The sequence below is a fragment of the Filobasidium floriforme genome, assembly GCF_021052385.1.
Source record: "Filobasidium floriforme strain CBS 6241 chromosome Unknown HD553scaffold_22, whole genome shotgun sequence".
NCBI classification, from domain to species: domain Eukaryota; kingdom Fungi; phylum Basidiomycota; class Tremellomycetes; order Filobasidiales; family Filobasidiaceae; genus Filobasidium; species Filobasidium floriforme.
In genome coordinates, this window is record NW_025763643.1 from 440,002 (window position 1) to 458,654 (window position 18,653).

Below are 18,653 nucleotides of genomic sequence, written 5' to 3' on the forward strand. Positions count from 1 at the left end.
GTTCTTGTCCATTCAGTGCGCTCACGTAATACACGTCTCAGCAAACAAGGCATTTGTCTTCCTCCTTGATTCCATTGAAGGCGGGACGGATCACAACACATCAGATCGAATTAGGTACGCTTACGTGAGCGATGCGTCGTGAACAAGGCTTATGCCTTTGGATTCGCTGTATGCATCTTGTGACGCCGCACAGTGTCGGTACGTTAGGGTACTCGCGTGCTCGGTTGTTCGAGTGGAGGGCCTGGCGTGGGGGACTTGTGAACGATAGGAGAGTGCATGACCAGCGCAGCAACAAGGTTGTTTGACGCCAGTGGGGTTTGGCATCAGTTATCAGGATATGGCGAGGCCAATCGCCCACAGGTCGCTCGTCCGGTAAAAACCCAGTACATTCGAAGACACCTTGCGTCGACTTGGTTTGAGCGTACCTCCCACCCTTTCGGCTTTCGTTTGGGTCTCGACAAAGGTTCTGAGTGCTGTGGAAATTCATGTTTCAAATCCTCTACCGTTGATAACAAGCGTTTCGGATTCGGCAAAGCGGCCGTGAATCTTTGCCATGTCGTACTGCCAGGACGGTTAAGCGACCGGAATATTCTCGTACCTTTCGACCTCATGTTTGGTGAGATTAGCTGCGGCTGACCGACTAGAAATGCAAGCTGTGTCACATCCCAAGTCTGATTGCTAACTCGACGGTTTCACCGGATCGATTAGCAAGATCCGAGACTCGTAGGCGACGTTTCGAGTGACGCGAATTAGCTTCCGCTTCTCTCGCTTCACGCGACCGACGTCATTTCGAGTCAGAAGGGTGGGTGTCGTCGTTTCGTTATCAGCAGCAATCAGTCCATCAATTGGACACTTAGTGGATTAGTCACTACCTATAGCTACATAGCCTGATCTCATCATATTCTTGCAATACCGAAACTCGTCGAACTATGTCGTTCACCTCCCCAGACGCCCTCCCCTCGGCGCCCAACCCGGCCATGGCTTCCGCAGACGTTTCGATGTTCACCAACATGGACCCGGAGACTAGGGACGATTCGGAGGATCCTTGGAGGTTCGAAGTAAGTCGGGAAGAGGTGTTTCGTATCGGTTTACCTGTTCCTCTCCTGGGAGTCTGAGAGCATCTCGGGGAAACGCTTTGAGAAGTGTCTGAGCGAAGCCTGAGTTCTGTCTCGTCCATATTGCATCTCATCTTGCCCGATGCACGATTTTATCTGCTTTCTTTCGCTAACCCCACTTCCCAATTCACAATCCCCTTCTCGATATAACCATCTTCTCAGTCATTAACAGGCTCGTTCCTCTTCAACGAACCCACCGCCGAACTATCTTCCCCCCTCACGGTTCACGGATTCGGGAGCAAGTTTGGGTTACTGGACGATGGAGAGGAGGCTTGGGAGGGGGTCAAGAGGAGGGTCAGCGGTGAGTCTAGAGGTATCGAAGCCTGGATTCCGAGTTTCGGATCGAGATTTGGGTCCTTTGAAACATCGATTTTTTGAGACGATGACGCTGATCGTCGCTATCATACGCTCTCGGATCACTAGAGCTACAAGCCTCAGCCCCGCCTAACGTCAAGTACAAGCTCTTGTTCTGCGGTAAGTGTCGACGACGACCTACTTTCTCAATTTCTACCGGTCTTCAACGCTCCGCTCGTCTCGAGTATTGGATTTGGGGCTTCTTACGGCGACGAGCTGATTTAAGGATGCTTTCTTTTTCTGCTATCGCGCGATACTGGGTTGTCGCTCGATCTCTTTATCTGAATCGAACGAAACCGTTACCTATGATACTCGTGGATCGTCTGAACCGCTTGACGCATTCGATGGGGGACTACTTCAGGCCGACATGCTCAGGGATGGCATAACGTCGCTAGCGAGAAATACCCCCAGGCGGTAAGTAGATCCGCTAGTCTTCTCTAGTCTGTGCCTCTTCTGGTATCGCTGCGTCCTGAGCTGATCAATTTGCGCCCATTGAACTCGCGTTTCGACGTAGTTGTGGGACGGTGATTACGCCAAACGAACGACTGACGGAGAGATCGTCTGGGGTCCGGATGCCGAGTTGACGCCGTTGGGCCAGCAACAAGCGATTGTGAGTCGCTCTTTCTCCTTTCCATCTCCCTCTGCGAATTCCTTGTTCCCGTCCCAGACCAATTCGGTTGTAAGGACATTCATTGACGATCCAATTCGATACCCCACGGAGTAGACCCTTCACGAAGCTTGGAAATCCAACCTCGCCGCTGGATGCCCCAAGCCGGAGAAATGGCTGTGTTCCCCCTTTACCCGGACGGCGGATACGATGAGGTTGAGCTTTGGAGAGGTGTTGAAGGGTGAAAAGCCCGTTTTCGTAGAGGTGCGTGTCATGGTTTTGTACAGGCCAGAACCAGTGAAGAAGATGTCGGCGTGACGGAGAGCTGACGGATCACCGTGAACGATATTACAGGGCCTAAGAGAGATCTTTGGAGAACAGACGTGTGATCAGAGGAGATCCAAGGTGAGCAGACGCGAGTTTGAATTGTCTTTCGAACGACGATCTGCGGATCCTACCCCAGGTCGCTGACGCAGATCCCTTCCTGTGAGTACAGTCCTACTTGGCCGAACGATTCCCCGACTACGAGTTCGAAGCCGGGTTCGCGGAGGAAGATCCGCTTTGGAAACCCGGTGAGTGCGGATCCGATGCAGGCGCGGTTTCGTAGTGGCACGAGCTATAGTAGCCTCGATCGCTCCGAAGGAGTTGTCTAGCGCAGCGAGATGGACGGAGTCAATCCCAAAATGCACTTGCGAACGTATCAGCTGATCGCGGTGACTGTTTACAGATGAGCGCGAGCTTGAGGTCAATCGACGGGTTCGGGTCAGGGAACAATTGTACCGCATCTTCGACGAGTGCGACGAGACGTGTGAGTTGCGACTACACCTTCGGGGTAACGTCACATCCGATTTTCGACGAGCTAACTTGAGTTCGATTGCACTTGTTCATATATGGTCGGTCTCATTGCATCATATTACTATTTCGGCACTACGCTATAGACATCTCGATCACCTCGCACGCTTGTTCGACCTTGTCCCTGTGTGCCGTCTTGAGGCATCGGATTTTCAAGCTGGGGACGTCGGGCATGATCCCGATCATCGTCAAGGCGACCCGTAATACCGGCGCGGCTGCTTGATCCTAGGAGACATTCGAGGGTCACAGGATTGCCAGCGCCATTACAGTACAGAGAGAAAAATCATTTCAGCAGGATACCTGTAGATGCGACGTGTGTGTAGATGAGTGTTATTTTTGGGTGCATCTCAGAAGGCAATATGGCATGGCATGGGTTCTGGCCTTTTTTTTTGGGTTCTGGTCCGTGAAACCGAGGACATGTGAGAGAGGTTGGTCATGCGAAGGCTTTGGACATGTGAATACCAAATGAAGGCCGGGACCATGTGGTCCGGTTAGACGAAGCGGGGGACAAACCGCACTTCCAGATCCCCCACGGACAGGCGTTCGAGGATGCCGTGGAGGTCCATCGGGGATCGTACGATGACCAATTCTTCTCACACTCTCCTAGCAAGGCGATGCGCAGTGCTTGCGAGTTGGGGTCGCCGCACACAGAAAAAAAGGTCACCAAGACGAGGTCGGTTGTCAGCGTCGATCCGGGGACCATTGAGAGTGAGTTTGTGATCCCGCAGGGGCCGTAGGGGAGACTCCGGTCTCTCGACGAAAAATACCTTGGGCCACCGTCGGGATCCCCGGGTTCACATGGGCGGGATGTGAAGTGGACTGACCCCGAATTCATCTCGATGCAAGCCAGCTTCGCGATGCAGGGATGTGATTGGTCAAGTTGCCGGTAAACTCTGGTTCGTTAGCGAGACCCTCTCTGCGTGCCCCGTCATTTTCTTTGTTGCTCTAAGCGAGATCAGCTGTTCTGTGTCTGTGCGCGAGGCGCCCCTTGTTCTTCCCCGATCGAGACATGTGATGGAAGTGCCGCGAATCACGGGGCAGTACAGTTTCGAGCCGCGTGTGACAGCGACAAAGGGAGTAACCACGCGGGGACCTTGTCCCTGTCGTTCCCGCCTGCGAGTCAGACACATTCACCGGGTGGAGGCTATTCGATGCTGGGCGGCGCAGCCTCGGGATCGCCAGGTCGTCATCGCTTACGCGGACCACAGACCGCAGCAAGAAGAGAGACAAGGGGCACGAAACGGGGCAGGCGTGGGGCATTGGGGGCACGAGGAGGATTTGGTATTACTCTCGCTTGCATGCGCTCGCGGCGGGACAGAAAGGGGAACTGTCCCCGCGGGTCACCTGGACAGATCCAAAGGGAAGCCAAAGGGACCACCGAAAGTGGGAAGCCCGGGGAGGCAAAACAGCCATCGCAAGGCGAAAAGAGCAGGATCGCAAACAAATCAGACGACCAGCTAGCCAAAGGCCCAAAACATATATAAGCAGCCTCGTCCTGGTCGTCCTCGTGATCAGATCGTCGTCTCTTTGCTCTATTCTGTCAAGCTTCTTCGCCCATCCTCCTTCCCTCGGCGCACTACTCTAACCAACAACCACCAACAACCACCTAGTCCTTCCCCCTCTCATCTCAACTACTCTCCCTCGTCATGTCTTCCATCGACGGGACCACGGCCGTCGTCGAGGCGCCGGTTACCTTGAAGGCCTACCTCATGTGCGCCTTTGCCTCGTTTGGAGGTATCTTCTTCGGTTATGACTCTGGTTACATCAACGGTGAGTCGCCTGTCGCGCGCGTCTATCGATTATACCGCATCGAATCGCATCGCTGACATCGTTCCCGGTACTGTTGATGCGCGCCCTTTGTAGGAGTCTTGTCTTCCCGAGTCTTCATCGATGCTATCGAGGGTGTCGGCGCCGAAAAGATCAGCGCTTCCAAGACCTCGCTCATCGTCTCGATCTTGTCTGCCGGTACCTTCTTTGGTGCCCTCATCGCTGGTGACGCTGCCGACATGATCGGACGAAGGCCCACCATCATCTCGGGTTGCCTCATCTACCTCGTCGGAGTCGTCATCCAAATGTTCGCTGCCGAAGGTCTCGCCGCCATCGTCGTCGGTCGTATCGTCGCCGGTCTCGGTGTCGGTTTCGTCTCTGCCATCATCATTCTCTACATGTCGGAAATTCGCCCCCGAAAGATTCGAGGTGCTTTGGTCTCCGGGTGAGCCGCGCTTGGCTGTTGTGTCTATTGCTCGTTCGAGGCTAACCCGCACCTCTCTCTTAGATACCAATTCGCGATCACCATCGGTATCATGTTGGCCGCCATCGTCGTCAACTTTACCAAGGACCGATCGGACGACGGCGCTTACCGAATCCCCATCGGAATCCAATTCGCCTGGGGTTCCATCCTCGGATTCGGTCTCTTCTGCCTCCCCGAGTCTCCTCGATACTTTGTCAAGAAGCAGAACATTCCCCGAGCCCGAAACACCTTGGCTCGTCTCCGTGGTCAGGATGAGAACTCTGCTCTGGTCGAGGCCGAGCTCGCCGAGATTGTCGCCAACGCCGAGTACGAGAGGTCGATGATGCCCTCGACCACCTGGTTCGGAACCTGGGCCGCCTGTTTCCGAGGATCCGTCTTTGATCCCTCGTCCAACTTGCGAAAGACCATCCTCGGAACCTCGCTCCAGATGATGCAACAGTGGACCGGTGTCAACTTTATCTTCTACTACTCTACTCCCTTCCTCCAGTCGACCGGTGCCATCGACGACCCATTCATTATCTCGATGGTCTTTACCATTGTCAACGTGTGCTCCACCCCGATCTCGTTCTACACCGTCGAGAAGTTTGGTCGACGAAAGCTCTTGATCATCGGTGCCGGTGCCATGATGATCTGCCAGTTCCTCGTCGCCATCATCGGAGTCACCGTCGGTTTCAACAAGCTCGTCCAGACCGGTGTCGACGCCAACGGTGACCCCATCATGGTCGCCCGAAACATCTCTGCCGTCAACGCCCAGGTCGCCTTTATCGCCATCTTCATCTTCTTCTTTGCCAGCACTTGGGGTCCCGGTGCCTGGGTCTTGATCGGAGAGATCTTCCCCTTGCCCATCCGATCCCGAGGTGTCGCCCTTTCCACCGCCTCCAACTGGCTCTGGAACACCATCATCGCCGTCATCACCCCTTACATGGTCGACGCCGACAGGGGTAACCTCCGATCGTCCGTCTTCTTCGTTTGGGGAGGTCTCTGCGCTTGCGCCTTTGTCTACTCGTACTTCATGGTCCCGGAGACCAAGGGTCTTACTTTGTGAGCATAGCAAGGAGCTCTCGTGCATAGCTAAAGCATTTACTGACTGTTTGCTCGCTTGTCCGCCCTTTCTTTCGCGCGACTTGTCATTTTCGTCGATCAGGGAGCAAGGTTCGTACCTTTATTATATCCTAAAATCTGTCTACAACAATCTAACTTGTTCTCTTCCACATGCGCAGTTGACCAGATGCTTAGTGTAAGCCGTTTTTTAGTCTTTCCAGCTCAATGAGAAGCTCCTGACTGACCTTGACACGATTTTTCAGGAAACCACTCCTCGAACCTCCTCCAAGTGGAAGCCCCACGCGACCTTCGCCCAGCAGCACGACATCTCGGACAAGGTCGAGTCCGAGAAGCGAGAGCTTGCCGCCGAGCACCAGCACGTCGACCGATAAACGTCTCATGTCTGGGTCAGACAGACGTTTACGGGTACGGTACCGTGTTCTATATGCGTTACTATAATCATCTCAGGGATTTACGCAGGCGGTGTGGGTGGTCTTGTACACAGCGCTTTGTATAATCGACATTGCCAATCTACACATATTTTATCGATTGCACCAAACGGTTTCCGCCTTGAATTGTCTACTCAACAATGCTCGCTTCTCGCTTCTCGTTTCATATTATTACTCGTTTCAACCAAGATCCAGAACGATTCGAGGTGTTGACCGCGGATCCCCCACATTTCTGCTTCCGCAGTGCCGAGGTTACGCGTTTACGTAAGCTGTACCCCGAAGCTAGCTGCTTCTTGTTCCCTCATCATTCGATCACTCGCTACCTCGCATTATATGCATTACACAAATTCACAAAGTCGACAAGGGTGTCCAGAACTCCAGGAACATTACCGCATGCCCTCAAGACAACTTCAAGTCTATCGACTGTATTCGTATCCATTCGACGGATCGAAAAACCAGCATCATCATCCTGCCCACACGAAGCGATCGAGAAGATTTCCTATCCTAGGTGACTGATCGCCGTACGGATATCCCTGCTGTGTCCGAGAGGTTCAGCTCGAAAAGCAGGTCAGTAGGTCGAGGGTAAGAGCTTAGATCGTGAAGGATATCAAGTTGATCAGTCGATTGCAGATCCTTTGGATCCTTTGAGCAGGACCGATACTCGTTCTGTCCGCTGCGAGAACATCCTCCACTTGAAAGGCCTGAGAACCTTTCCGACCATCGAGTGTAGCGGGAAACGTGGCCTTCAGCTCCGTAAGCACTCCTGTCGTCAGTGTTCTGCCTGATTGACGGGATATTCCCCGCTTACGACACATGTCGTTTTCCGCTCTCCTATATCGGTTCTGCAGCCATCCGTTCCCACCATCAGCCCATCATCAACAGATGCTGAAAGCTGCAACTTGAAGAGCGGAACGATCTCGGTAGATATTATCGAGGAGAAGAAGAAAGAACGTTGAATCCGGGCCGACTGCTTCCCTGTCATCCAGTGAGTTCGACTCGTTGTGCGTATCAAATTGTATCAGCCTAACCAGGCACGCTCCTGCGCCAGAAGAATAACAAAATTACAATGCCACCCAAGGCCAAGAAGAAGGGCAAGTCGAAACCCGTCATCGAACCCGTTTACGCACCTATCTTTGCCGACATTGACGATGTAGAAGGGAGTGAGTTCGAAAGGATGACTCGTACCGACTGCCGATTGTTAATGGCTCCGCCCGTGGCGACTTGGAACAGCACCGTATACTCTGCCCCCAGCTAATCAGTCGGAACAACTACTGCCGAATGAGATCATGAGCCACATCTACTCTTTCGCTAGCAAGGGGACCCTGGGGAGATGCATGGAAACAAGCCAAGTGCACTTCGAATTAGCCGTCAAGCGTCTATACAGGAAGATCAAGTCGTACGACATGATCTATGAACCGGGACCACAGGGTGGTGGATGGAGATCCCTCAGCAACCCGTTGTTCCAGATGCAAACCAAATTTCGAGGGTGTCCCGGTGCTGCTATCCGTCGGGATTCCTATCGGCGAGCAGTCCGTTCCCTAATGTTCAACAGGGATGAGGATTTCGGCTTTGCTGGTCAGCCTGCCTTCGATCTTTTACGGGAGCGATTTCCGGCCCTCTCAAAATTAGAGTGGACCGAAGGCTTGAATGACTACTCTGTCCGAACGGAAGATCAAGGGTCATGGTCGAATCTCCGACTCATTCTTTCCGGGCCAGATGAGTTTTCGTACAACAATGGTCCTTCCGTCGTAGGGAGACTGACTGCCACTTTGGGAATCCCGCTGTCGAGATTGGACTATAACGATCCTATCCAGGGCTATGAGGCACTGGACGACTTCATCTTCAAATTGGCGAAGCATTGCCAAGAATTACGGATTTTATCGATATCCCCGGACGAAAAAACGGGAGAACCTCCTATCGAGTGGTACCGAGACCTTTTCCCAAAAACACTGGAGGAACTAGATCTTCCAGACGCGTTGCCGTACAACGTCGAGGCCGTGCTTTCCTGGGATCTACCTCACCTGCGAGAATTGACCTTCGAGCTGAGACCTAGTTCTATGGAGGACCTCGACTGGCTGGAGCCGAAAGCAACTCGCATACCGAACTGCACCAGTCTGCAAAGCGTTCGCTTCGATGGCTTCGCTGAATATGACTTCGATTTCGATGAACCTCCTGAGGCCATCGATCCATGCGATATGGCCTTATGGCTTTCCAGGACGTTGCCTTCGCAATGTAGACTCGCCGTGAGCAGGACCGCCATCCCGAACGGGGAAGAAGGTTGGTCGCGCCAAGTAGAAGAACGGTATCTCGAACAGCGTCAGCTCGAGCGGGAGGAATCTCGAAGTACAGCTCGATAGTCTGTCTCGAGCGGAGATGTTGACGAGATGTGGGCTTTAGATGAACAGTAGATTCTGGATAAGACTGGCCAGCGTATGTAGTATCAGTGGAATATGCTTTGGGGCTTTGGCTCTGCGACGTTGTGTCTGTGTATACACGTGTTTCACTTTGGAGCAAAATACTTCCGAATGAACGAACTACAATATGCTTCCGAGATCTTATTAGGGTCCTTTCAGCTGGCGATGCATGATCACTCGATATTCATCTACCTTCATACCTGACCGTTCCGACCCGTTCGGCTTGAATCTCCCCTACCTAGTCATACCGCAATACTTACTTCTGGCTTGCTGGTCTGATCGTAAGTTTCCCGCCATCGAAGATCCCCGTGGTCATCTTGACCGTCTCGGTCGCTGATCACGGAACATCAATCTCTTATCGACAACAGCACAGAGACCGGTCTTCAAACGCACGCACCACCTGTATATCCCAAACTCTGGCGAAAAGCATCGAAGAAACCTAGAGTGTGAGCAAAGCTCCTTCATCTTTCTTTCGATCCTGGCTGACCTGTGGTTCCGCTTGCAGCTTTCACCTGACGATCCCCCCATCACATTCGGGAAAGAAAAAATCCGCCTTTAGCACCGAACTGCATCCTTTAAACTGCAATATCGATCTAGAACCGCGCCTGTAAGTAGTACAGGGGCTCTGAGACATAGTTTGTCTGGTCCTACAAGTGTGAGCACTGTATTCTGCTCACGGCGGCCAGGAAGCGATCTCGCTCTGACGCCGTCCTCATGCTCTTGTAGAGGGGTCCTTTGGATTGGTATCAAGCGGCGTCACAACCAATCGAACATCCTTCAAGGCAAGTTCAAGCTAGATCAAACTAGACCTGAAGGAACAACGTATACCGATTCGAGGTAGGTCGATAAATCATGTTATTATGGTGCTAGAGACTTATACCTTCCTTTGGCTGCCCACAGCACGATTGCAAGCATGATTGGCAACAGCAAATCTCCAGCCGGCGCGGCCAAACCGACCGGGAACTTACAGAGTCCTATCAGCCCTACTATTTGTGAGCACTGTCTTCCTGGATCTTCACTCGCTCATCCTGATCTGATGTATTTCGCTGCAGCATCTATCAACACGATATCCGATCCCAAGATCATGCCGAACTTACCCCTCGAAATCATCGACAACATTTTCTTCTTTTGCACTCGGGGAACGCTTTTCAACTGCCTCACTCTAAGCCAGGACTACATTGGTCTCGTGATCATGCAGCTCTATCGATCGGTTCCGACACAGTACTATCGCAACGTTGCAATGGATGGGCAGCACGTACGAAAGGCTTGCAAACCCGCTGTATTCGAAGCCCCGCCCAATCCATCTTTGAAACAGGTCCTCCGTCTCGCACACTATCGCTACGCTGTGCGAGATGTTGATGATGTAGGCTACACCCTCTGCAGTCCCGATCGTTTGCCAAATTTCGCCAAAATAGTTGCGGATTATCCTCGAATTCGAGGCCTAAAATGGAAGCATCTGGACAATGAGTGCACCTACTCTCTTGAACGGAATAGCGAAAATGCATGGACCAATCTTCAACTGGAAGTTTATCATCCCGCAGCATTGTTAGGCAGAGCTAAAGGCCAACTGAAACGGTTGATGACGAAGATCGGAACGGGCGTCTCTTCCCTCAAGTTGTACGACTGGGGCGACGACAGGGAAGATGAATATTATGATCTTTTCTGGGACATGGATATGGATATGGACATCACTGAGACATATCTCGCTTTCGTCAATACGATGGGACCGCACATCAATCAGCTACAGACTCTTGACATCTCACGAACACCCTACGGGGAGTATTCGGATGACATCGAGCCTGTGGCCAAGACTCTCCCGCCGTCGCTTGTCAACCTTACCCTCATGCGAAGGGATACGGTCGAAATCGAGCGATTCCTCAAGTGTACTTTGCCAAACTTGGCGAAGTTCACCTTCAGCTTGGATTTCCCTGATAACTGGGCCTACACATCGAGATCCGGCGCATCACACGAAGTCAAAGCTTCTCCCAACTTGAGACAGGCGGTCATGCTTGTCGTAGATGCCCACGACTGGGAATACGAACCGGCTCCACCTAGCGCCATGGACACGGCGTCTTGGCTCGCCGATATCCTTCCTTTCAGTTGCGATCTTAGTGTCAAGCTCGATTCGGAAGCGATGTGCTGCGGTAGATCCTCCCCTCACCCGTGGCTCAATCGATGGATGGCCGACATTGAGAAAATCTATCGCTTCCACAGGACGACCATGGGGAAAGAGCGGCTGAACGAAGTCCGGAAGGAATGAGCGGAATCTTACATCGCTCAAGCAGGAAGAAGGAGATGCGATACCATACGCAATTATGAACAGTCAAGGACTAGAAGAGACTGCTAGATAGACAAGGGATGACCAGTTGACGGCTGCTTTTCTACGCGTGAAGACTGAACGATCCCCGATCCCCTGACGATATATATCTACGATACTCAATACTATCCGGCCAGTGCCCCCCCTGTACTCAGAATCTCCGTTGCCTCTTCCCTTACGAGTCAACATACATGATCATGTCTACGCCAGAACGGTAGGAGACAGCCATAAACCGTATTTTCGGCGCCGGTGAGGACACGCTACAACATACTTACGGAGATATCGAGAACGCCACTCGAGCGCGTCATCCCTTGGAACGCAGTGTCGAGATGCCTTCTATCCCAAGTCCAGATACGGCCAGCTCTCTCTCATCTATACAGTGACATCTCTTGGCTCCGAGCCCTGTCGCAGGCCGGGCTTAAACTCGCTGATCGATGCGCCAGGCAGTTCAAGGTCGGACCCTGTAAAGAGCATGGACGTATGTATGAATGGCATTGGCTGTTCAGCTTCTAGGTTTCGCCTGCTTCGTTCCGTCAAGACTGAAGGAAGGTGACGGTATAGGAAAGCTCCGATCCTCTCAGCCAAGCGCTTAATTCCCACCGTCGTACCTGGAACCGGGCATTGATCATTGGCAGAGACAACCTCCCCTTTGTCTTTATCGGTTTGAGCCAATGCCGGCTGACAGGAAGTACTCGCCCCATACTAAGGAGCCCCGTCACAGTGTGTATGATGAGCGATCATTCCGGCAGCTGCATATTGCATGGAGTTTCTTTGCGCTACCTGAATCGGCTGACTAGAATGGATGGGTGAGATACTTGCAAACATAGTGCTTCGCGATGTAGAATTCATAAAGTCATTGCAAAACAGATCAACGTCGTCGCAAAGATCACAACTTTTCAAGTTACCCGTCAAGACGACCTTTTTCTACTCTTCCTTTGGCGATCTCTTAAAAGGTCCTCTTCGATGACAGTAGTATGGGTTCACGGGCTGGAGATCTCTGTTCGAAGCCCATCCGATTCAGTGCGATGAAACACGTTTGCGCGACGGTACCCATTTCACTTCTGATGCCGAGGGCCGGCCTCGTTGACCTGTTCGCTTTTCGCCGAACCTCTGCCAAAAAGTTGTCGAACTCCACATACTGACCCTAACCCTATCAACTCGACCGTCTTCATTCATCGCTCGACATAGAACTTGTTGAACAACTTTCAAATAGTTCAAGCATGGTCCGATTCAAGGTTCGCTGCTAGCCGACGTGTTGCAGCTCTAGGTCGACCTGACTTCGATCACATTGTCCTCCCGCAGAACCGATGGCTCCTGGTCGAATTCTTCCAACCTGACCAGCATTGTCCTCCATCAAGCTCCAAGCTACAAGAACCCAGAGATCTACCTGTCTTCGAGCTCACAAGAGGACCGGATGGACAGGTTCCCACAACCGAAGAGGATGATGAGGAAGATGAAGACAGCCCGAGTTACCCTACAAGCTCGACCATCCCGTTCTTGGCTCCGAATCAGCCCATCTTCCTGACACCTGCCGCACAACGATTAGCAGCTACAAACAACTCGACAGGAAAGGGCAAAGAAGTGGCCATGGGGATGACACCGGGGAAGATGATACCGGAGAAGCAGATATATCATGCTCTAAAGAGAAGCATAGTGGATGTATTCGGGGATGCTGGATGGGGAAAAGTAGGGAACAGCCTGTCAGGTATGGCGATGCTCCTGGTGCCAGACTTCACGTACATGCGAATACCTTGCTGACACTTCATTGCTCTTTTATCGACGTACATCGCCGTGACCCTACCTACCCTGTTCCTCACGATACTCTTCAACAACCTACAAATTCGAACAGTTCGGTACTTCTCGCAAACAACCTCCCTATGCATCCTCCGAGTGGCCAGAGATCACTTCCGAATAGCATGGGGAGGATTATCGTTCATCAACGAGTTGGAGGGAATCAGGGTCGTACCGAGGGTGATCGGGTGTTCTGGTGAGTAGTTGAGGCCGAGACTGGATGGTCCGGCGGCAGATGAAAGTGGCCGGTCGATTGAAATTTGATGTGCTGGGCTGATATTCTTGTCTCTCCGCGACCTCTCAAAATTGACATATAGGTACCCTGAAGAAACTCTACCTACGGGCGGAATCCTATACAACCCTCTTGATCGCCAACTACCTCGCCCATACCCTCTCCTTCATCCCAGAACCGACATCCAGTGTCGAAACGGCCGGATCAAGCACTAGGGAAGCCAAAGTCAGGCAGGGGGAGACGGAAGCGTGGAGGGAGAGGAGGGGGGAGGTCATCAAGGCGTTGAAGGCCGTCGACGAGAGCTGAGGGGTCTTGTGAATGCTAAGATTCTACCTCCACGCATAATTCACATGGGAAACACGCAGTGAGAAATCTAAGGCGTTTGAAATGTCGTGCTGTCTTTCCTCTGCCCTCGACCCGTGATCGATGCCGCAGTGTCCGAATATCCTACTGACATGGCCGATACGAGAAGTCTAGCCGAGACTGGTAGCTGAGCAGAAGCCAAAGCTATGTTGTGATTGTCAGGCTAAGAGCCGATGGTTGCTCTGGGCCTCGTTAGAGGATCGTGGGTCGGCGTCCGCGTTGGCATCTCAGACGAAATTCTCTGTGCAGTATTCGCTAAACAACAAGCCCATGCGATGATGCAAATACAACAAGATTCTATACGACACACATAGTCTACTCGCTATCGCTATCTGATCTCGTCTCCCCGAATGGATCACGTGAGACCTGCTTCACCGCCGATTCCGCTTCTCCATGTCCCGGCTGATCGTGATACGCATCCCCCATCTTCCTTCCGAGCACCTTCTCGATACTCTGTCCCAGATCTGACGGTGGCACTCCAAGGACGGGGTCAAGAAACCAGGACTGTCCATTGGATGAGCGACAAGTCAGCTATCATAACATTGCTTCGTGGGGACGATCGCACTTCCTCTTCCCGGTGTCATAACGCGAAGGCCAGACGCTCACCTTGGAGATGTAATTCCTAATACCATCCGGCAATATCACGACGACGTTCTTCCCTTCCGTCTGTGCCAACTCTTTACCAGCGCGGGTCTGAGTGAGGAATTTGAACAGTCCAGCGAGGGCTGAACCGGAAGATCCGCCGATGAGGAGTGATTCTGTGCGCCTGTGATTCGATATTCCTGGGTCAGCGGAAGACGAAACAAGGGATAACGAGAACATTTCTGCATTCACATGACAGTCCTGACCATCTCGTACGCCTCCTCGTCCGTTGTCTTGATCCACTTATCGATACACCTCGACGAAGGGTCTAGGACTTCTGGGAAAAAGTCGTACCTATTCCCGCGCCACGGGACATTCACCATCCCAGGCATAGCAAGATACAGAAGGAAACTCGTCAGCATTCGATTGAGAGAATTTGCCACTTGGATCTGATTTATGATCGAAATTCATGCGACTCACCCAATACCTTCGATAACATACTGCCCGACCTCCCCGCCACCCAAGATGCTTCCAAGGGGATCTACCCCGACGACAATTCCTTGCCCCCTCCCGAGCTTGTTCATCAAGCCGTCTTCCCCCTCGTCCGCTTTCAGCGAGCTTTCGTGGCGTCCGTTCAAAGTCCCGTTGATCGCTTGATCGACTGAAGGTTTCACGTCTTGAGCGCCCAGGGAGCGCTCGACAACCTCTCCCTCGCCCTCCGACCCACTCCCACTCCCTCTCTCGCTGTCCATGAGCAAGTCTTTCTCCTTATCAAACTCGCTGACGACCTTCCTAACCTCCCTCTCGGCTTCTTCTTCTGACAATGGCCATCGACCCCGTTCGGAATCCCGGAGAGCACGGGAGAGACCGGTGATGGTCCCTCCGGTTCCTGCGCCGGCTATGAGGGCGTGGATCTTTTGAGGATGGATCGCTTGCTTTTCGATGGGACATGGTGACGGTGAGAGTAACCATGGCGATGTAAAGTGATCGAAAAAGTCGAACATGAAAGGGAAGGGAGAAGTTCAATATACAATTCGATAAAGAACAAGATCGAGAACGAAGGAAAAAGACGCTAAGGAATAGAACGGGGCTCACTTGGATCTCCCCGAACGTGCTATAGTAATGAGCCAACGGGTTCTGGATGTTGTTATATTGATCGAGGATGATCCCGCCTGGGATCTCTTTGGCCAGTCTCTTTGCGATCTCTAAAGGTTCGAAGAAATTTTTATGTTGTATCACCGATGAGTTGAGTCAGCAAAGCGGAAGGAAAGGAAAGGCCACAGAAAGAAGACAGCGGGAAGTGGTCGAAGGGGTATACTGACGTATATGACTCGTCTCATCGTCCCAACCGGCCTCAGTCGGGGTCCTAACAACCTCCGCACCCAGACTCCTCAAGACCGCCTCTTTCTCCTTGGACATCTTCGCTGGCAAGGTGATTATACACCGATACCCCTTCAGACCGGCCAGGAGCGCCAGGCCTATCCCGGTGTTTCCCGAGGTAGGTTCGATGATGACTGAGTACCCTGGGATCAGCAGGCCAGAGCGTTCGGCGTGGGTGATCATACGGAGGGCTATGCGGTCTTTGATGGACCCGCCGGCCGAGAAGAATTCGACTTTGGCCACTGCGGTATTGTCGATATGGCGTCCAATCGAACGTCAGAATCGATATAGAAGGTAGGGAGAGACAGGATATACGATTGTACTGACGAATATTGCATTTGATGCCCCAAGTCTGTGCCAGTCGACGCAAGTTGATCAACGGGGTGTGGCCTACGGCATCGGCAGCGGAATCGAGCACGCCCGACCAGTGATGTTTGCTGTCCATCGTATGTATATTGCTCTCGTGACTGGCTTGGTCCTGAATTGGATTCCCAGGTGATAGATTTGATGGTCTGCATGGTCCTACATATGGTCTGTCCAGTCCACGACATCGCCCCCCCTTTGTATAGTCGCAGCCTCTCATCAGCTGATCTCGCTCGGGTTTCACGGGGAAGGGCGCTTCGGCCAGATCCGATGATGATGATGATGATGACGCCATCAATATCACGTGATTGCCCCGAAACGCTTCGGACCGTCCGACAGGGTATGGCCTGATGATCCATATGATGCTCGTTTGAGCATGTTTTGCTGCATCGCATGGTACCATACATGTCCGTGATGAGACAGCTATTATTTGCCCTACAATACATGTCTAAGTCTACACACGAAATCGACTCCCAAGCCCCGCTTCCTCTCCTGCCCTCACACGTAATTCTCACGACGGCCCGACTCTGCACTCCTGTAGATAGCGTCGATCATCTCGTGTCTCACCAAGGCGTCCTCGAACGTGGTCACCGTATGACCCTCGTCCAAACCGACCCCAGCGAACGCGTCCCAGGCCTTGCCGATCGCGTACGTGGCATCCGAAGCTCGGGCAAGGGGGACGAGTTTCAGCTCGGGTTCGGCGGTGGTGGCCATCTTGAGCGTGGGAGGGGCGATCTGGACGTGGCCCATTGGACCTTCGAGGACGAGGGAACCCTCGGTACCCGTGATCTCCCAGTAGAAACCTTTGCCGGTAAGAGAGTTGCCGGGGGCGTAGGTGATGTCGGCGACACCACCGCTATCGATCAACCGGGCGTTCACCGTGATGTAGTCGTGAGCCGTTTTATGACTGATCCTGGTCGGTTTCCCGTCATCGTCCACGACCTGAAGTTAGGGACGGTGGTTGACGAGGATGGACGATATGTCTTTGAGTTCTCCGAGGACCCAGCAGAGCGCATCGACGGCGTGACCGAATGGGATCGTCAACAGGTTCGCGCCGTTGTCGATGTCTGACAAGTAAGCGACGTCCTCTTTGATGGAAGGGATGGAAGGGGTGAAGATTCCTCCCTGGCACAGTGTTCAACGTGATGCAAAGCGGAGCAAGAGGTCGTGCGAGCGGGGAGTGTCAGCAAAGTGGCACGGTCGAGAGTCCAGTGGCTGGAGCTTGGGACTCACGTGCCCAAACATATTGGTACCCATCACCTCCCCGATCTGGCCGGACCTGACAATCTCCTTCGCTTTGAGGATAGCGGGATCTTGACGAGCCTGCAACCCGATGGCGGTCTTGACTCCCTTGGACTTGGCGAGCTGGACGATCTCCCTCGCCTCTTGCAAGTTTCTTGCCAGCGGCCATTCGCAAAAGACGTCCTTGCCAGCGTCGATAGCGGGAAGGAGGAGACTCTTGTGCATGGGGACTTTGACGCTGATGGCGACGATGTCGATTTCAGGGTCGGAAGCGGTCTCTGATGGATCTCCATAAGGGACGACCCCGTCCAGCGAATAGGTCTGGGCTGCCTCAAGAGCCGACGACTTTGAGCTGTTTTGTAGAGCATGGATCTTGAACAGCGAGGATTCCTTGAAGTAAGGTAGATGCGCTTGGGATGCCCATGAACTGGAAATTCAAGGAGACCGGTATGAACAATACCAAGCGACGGCAGCAACACGTCGTCCATAATCAAATGCACAGCGCAATAGCGGAGTGAGTCCTTGAATCTCACCGACAGAGCGGCTCGAGATTCTCACCCCTTGGCGGAGAGCCCGACGAGGGCGACGTTCTTCTTGCGGCTGGTGGTCATGTTGTTGATAGTCGATCCCCGATTCGTTTTGCGTCTACGTCAATGTATATGTACGGTCGTAAGTTCCGAAGTCTCTGTTTTTCAAAGATATCTATCGTACATGCAAGCTTCCTTGCAAAGACGAAATCCCCACTCAAGAGCTCATAAGTAGTAAACTGTTGCATGTAGCAAGTAGCAAGTAGATGTTCCGGGGGCCGGATGGATCGCTCAGCATCGACGACGAAGCATCGGTCGTTCCCGACGCTTATGGTGACGTAATATCATCATCACGTGATCGTCATCGTCGGCCCAGGCGCAGGCTGGTAGTGGAAGTGGATAGGAAATGGAAGATCGATAGAGGCAGTGAAACAATTCTTCTAGCTTCTGGCGATGGATATCGTCAGATGCCAGTGATAGCATTGACGACGCTGATGGATATTATAGATCCAGTCCCTGTGCGACTAGTGGGGTAAAGACACTGGACGCCTACAGATCTCATTACGCAGTATGGTTAACATCGCTGGAAAGAAAGACCCAGGGTCGAATTGAGAACGAGAACGGTGATACTTGTTTCACGAGCTCGAGAGCATCTATGTTCCGGCGCTTACCTGCGATACCGACACCCGCTGGACTCCTAGAATTGTCGTAGCGAAACCGTTCTCTTTGCAAGGGGGAGCGCCTTGATCTTGTTGTATCAAAGAGTACGCCTT

At 52.7% G+C, this 18,653-nt stretch overlaps 7 protein-coding genes across 7 annotated transcripts; 4 read left to right on the plus strand and 3 right to left on the minus strand.

Moving 5' to 3' along the window:
* The first annotated feature begins 852 nt into the window (after positions 1–852).
* Positions 853–3,310, plus strand: HD553DRAFT_317636 (histidine phosphatase superfamily). Its single transcript, XM_046180768.1, has 10 exons — positions 853–1,058; positions 1,278–1,416; positions 1,539–1,589; positions 1,831–1,883; positions 1,984–2,079; positions 2,194–2,340; positions 2,431–2,481; positions 2,573–2,648; positions 2,804–2,884; positions 3,015–3,310. The coding sequence occupies exons 1-10, from the start codon at positions 930–932 to the stop codon at positions 3,149–3,151; spliced, it is 960 nt and encodes a 319-aa protein (XP_046033925.1). The 5' UTR covers positions 853–929; the 3' UTR covers positions 3,152–3,310.
* Positions 3,311–3,758, minus strand: HD553DRAFT_317641 (uncharacterized protein). The gene has a single exon (XM_046180769.1). The coding sequence runs from the start codon at positions 3,629–3,631 to the stop codon at positions 3,362–3,364; it is 270 nt and encodes an 89-aa protein (XP_046033926.1). The 5' UTR covers positions 3,632–3,758; the 3' UTR covers positions 3,311–3,361.
* Positions 3,759–4,271: 513 nt separating this feature from the next.
* Positions 4,272–6,778, plus strand: HD553DRAFT_352275 (general substrate transporter). The gene is made up of 6 exons (XM_046183681.1): positions 4,272–4,698; positions 4,792–5,140; positions 5,204–6,220; positions 6,324–6,331; positions 6,400–6,416; positions 6,484–6,778. Exons 1-6 carry the CDS (start codon positions 4,575–4,577, stop codon positions 6,610–6,612), a joined length of 1,644 nt encoding a protein of 547 aa, XP_046033927.1. The 5' UTR covers positions 4,272–4,574; the 3' UTR covers positions 6,613–6,778.
* Positions 6,779–7,519: 741 nt separating this feature from the next.
* Positions 7,520–9,262, plus strand: HD553DRAFT_122279 (uncharacterized protein). The gene is made up of 3 exons (XM_046176511.1): positions 7,520–7,654; positions 7,718–7,829; positions 7,900–9,262. The coding sequence occupies exons 2-3, from the start codon at positions 7,736–7,738 to the stop codon at positions 9,024–9,026; spliced, it is 1,221 nt and encodes a 406-aa protein (XP_046033928.1). The 5' UTR covers positions 7,520–7,654; positions 7,718–7,735; the 3' UTR covers positions 9,027–9,262.
* Positions 9,263–12,557: 3,295 nt separating this feature from the next.
* HD553DRAFT_317650 (Rpp14/Pop5 family-domain-containing protein) lies at positions 12,558–14,022 on the plus strand. The gene is made up of 4 exons (XM_046180770.1): positions 12,558–12,635; positions 12,703–13,105; positions 13,250–13,387; positions 13,509–14,022. The coding sequence occupies exons 1-4, from the start codon at positions 12,621–12,623 to the stop codon at positions 13,727–13,729; spliced, it is 777 nt and encodes a 258-aa protein (XP_046033929.1). The 5' UTR covers positions 12,558–12,620; the 3' UTR covers positions 13,730–14,022.
* Positions 14,023–16,275, minus strand: HD553DRAFT_317651 (cystathionine beta-synthase). The gene is made up of 7 exons (XM_046180771.1): positions 16,076–16,275; positions 15,691–15,990; positions 15,464–15,573; positions 14,849–15,303; positions 14,621–14,722; positions 14,393–14,552; positions 14,023–14,290 (listed from the first exon to the last, which is right to left on the minus strand). Exons 1-7 carry the CDS (start codon positions 16,191–16,193, stop codon positions 14,102–14,104), a joined length of 1,434 nt encoding a protein of 477 aa, XP_046033930.1. The 5' UTR covers positions 16,194–16,275; the 3' UTR covers positions 14,023–14,101.
* A 230-nt stretch (positions 16,276–16,505) lies between these two features.
* HD553DRAFT_352279 (NAD-binding Rossmann fold oxidoreductase family protein) lies at positions 16,506–18,116 on the minus strand. The gene is made up of 4 exons (XM_046183682.1): positions 17,912–18,116; positions 17,345–17,780; positions 17,132–17,236; positions 16,506–17,053 (listed from the first exon to the last, which is right to left on the minus strand). Exons 1-4 carry the CDS (start codon positions 17,962–17,964, stop codon positions 16,610–16,612), a joined length of 1,038 nt encoding a protein of 345 aa, XP_046033931.1. The 5' UTR covers positions 17,965–18,116; the 3' UTR covers positions 16,506–16,609.
* Between the last annotated feature and the right edge of the window lie 537 nt (positions 18,117–18,653).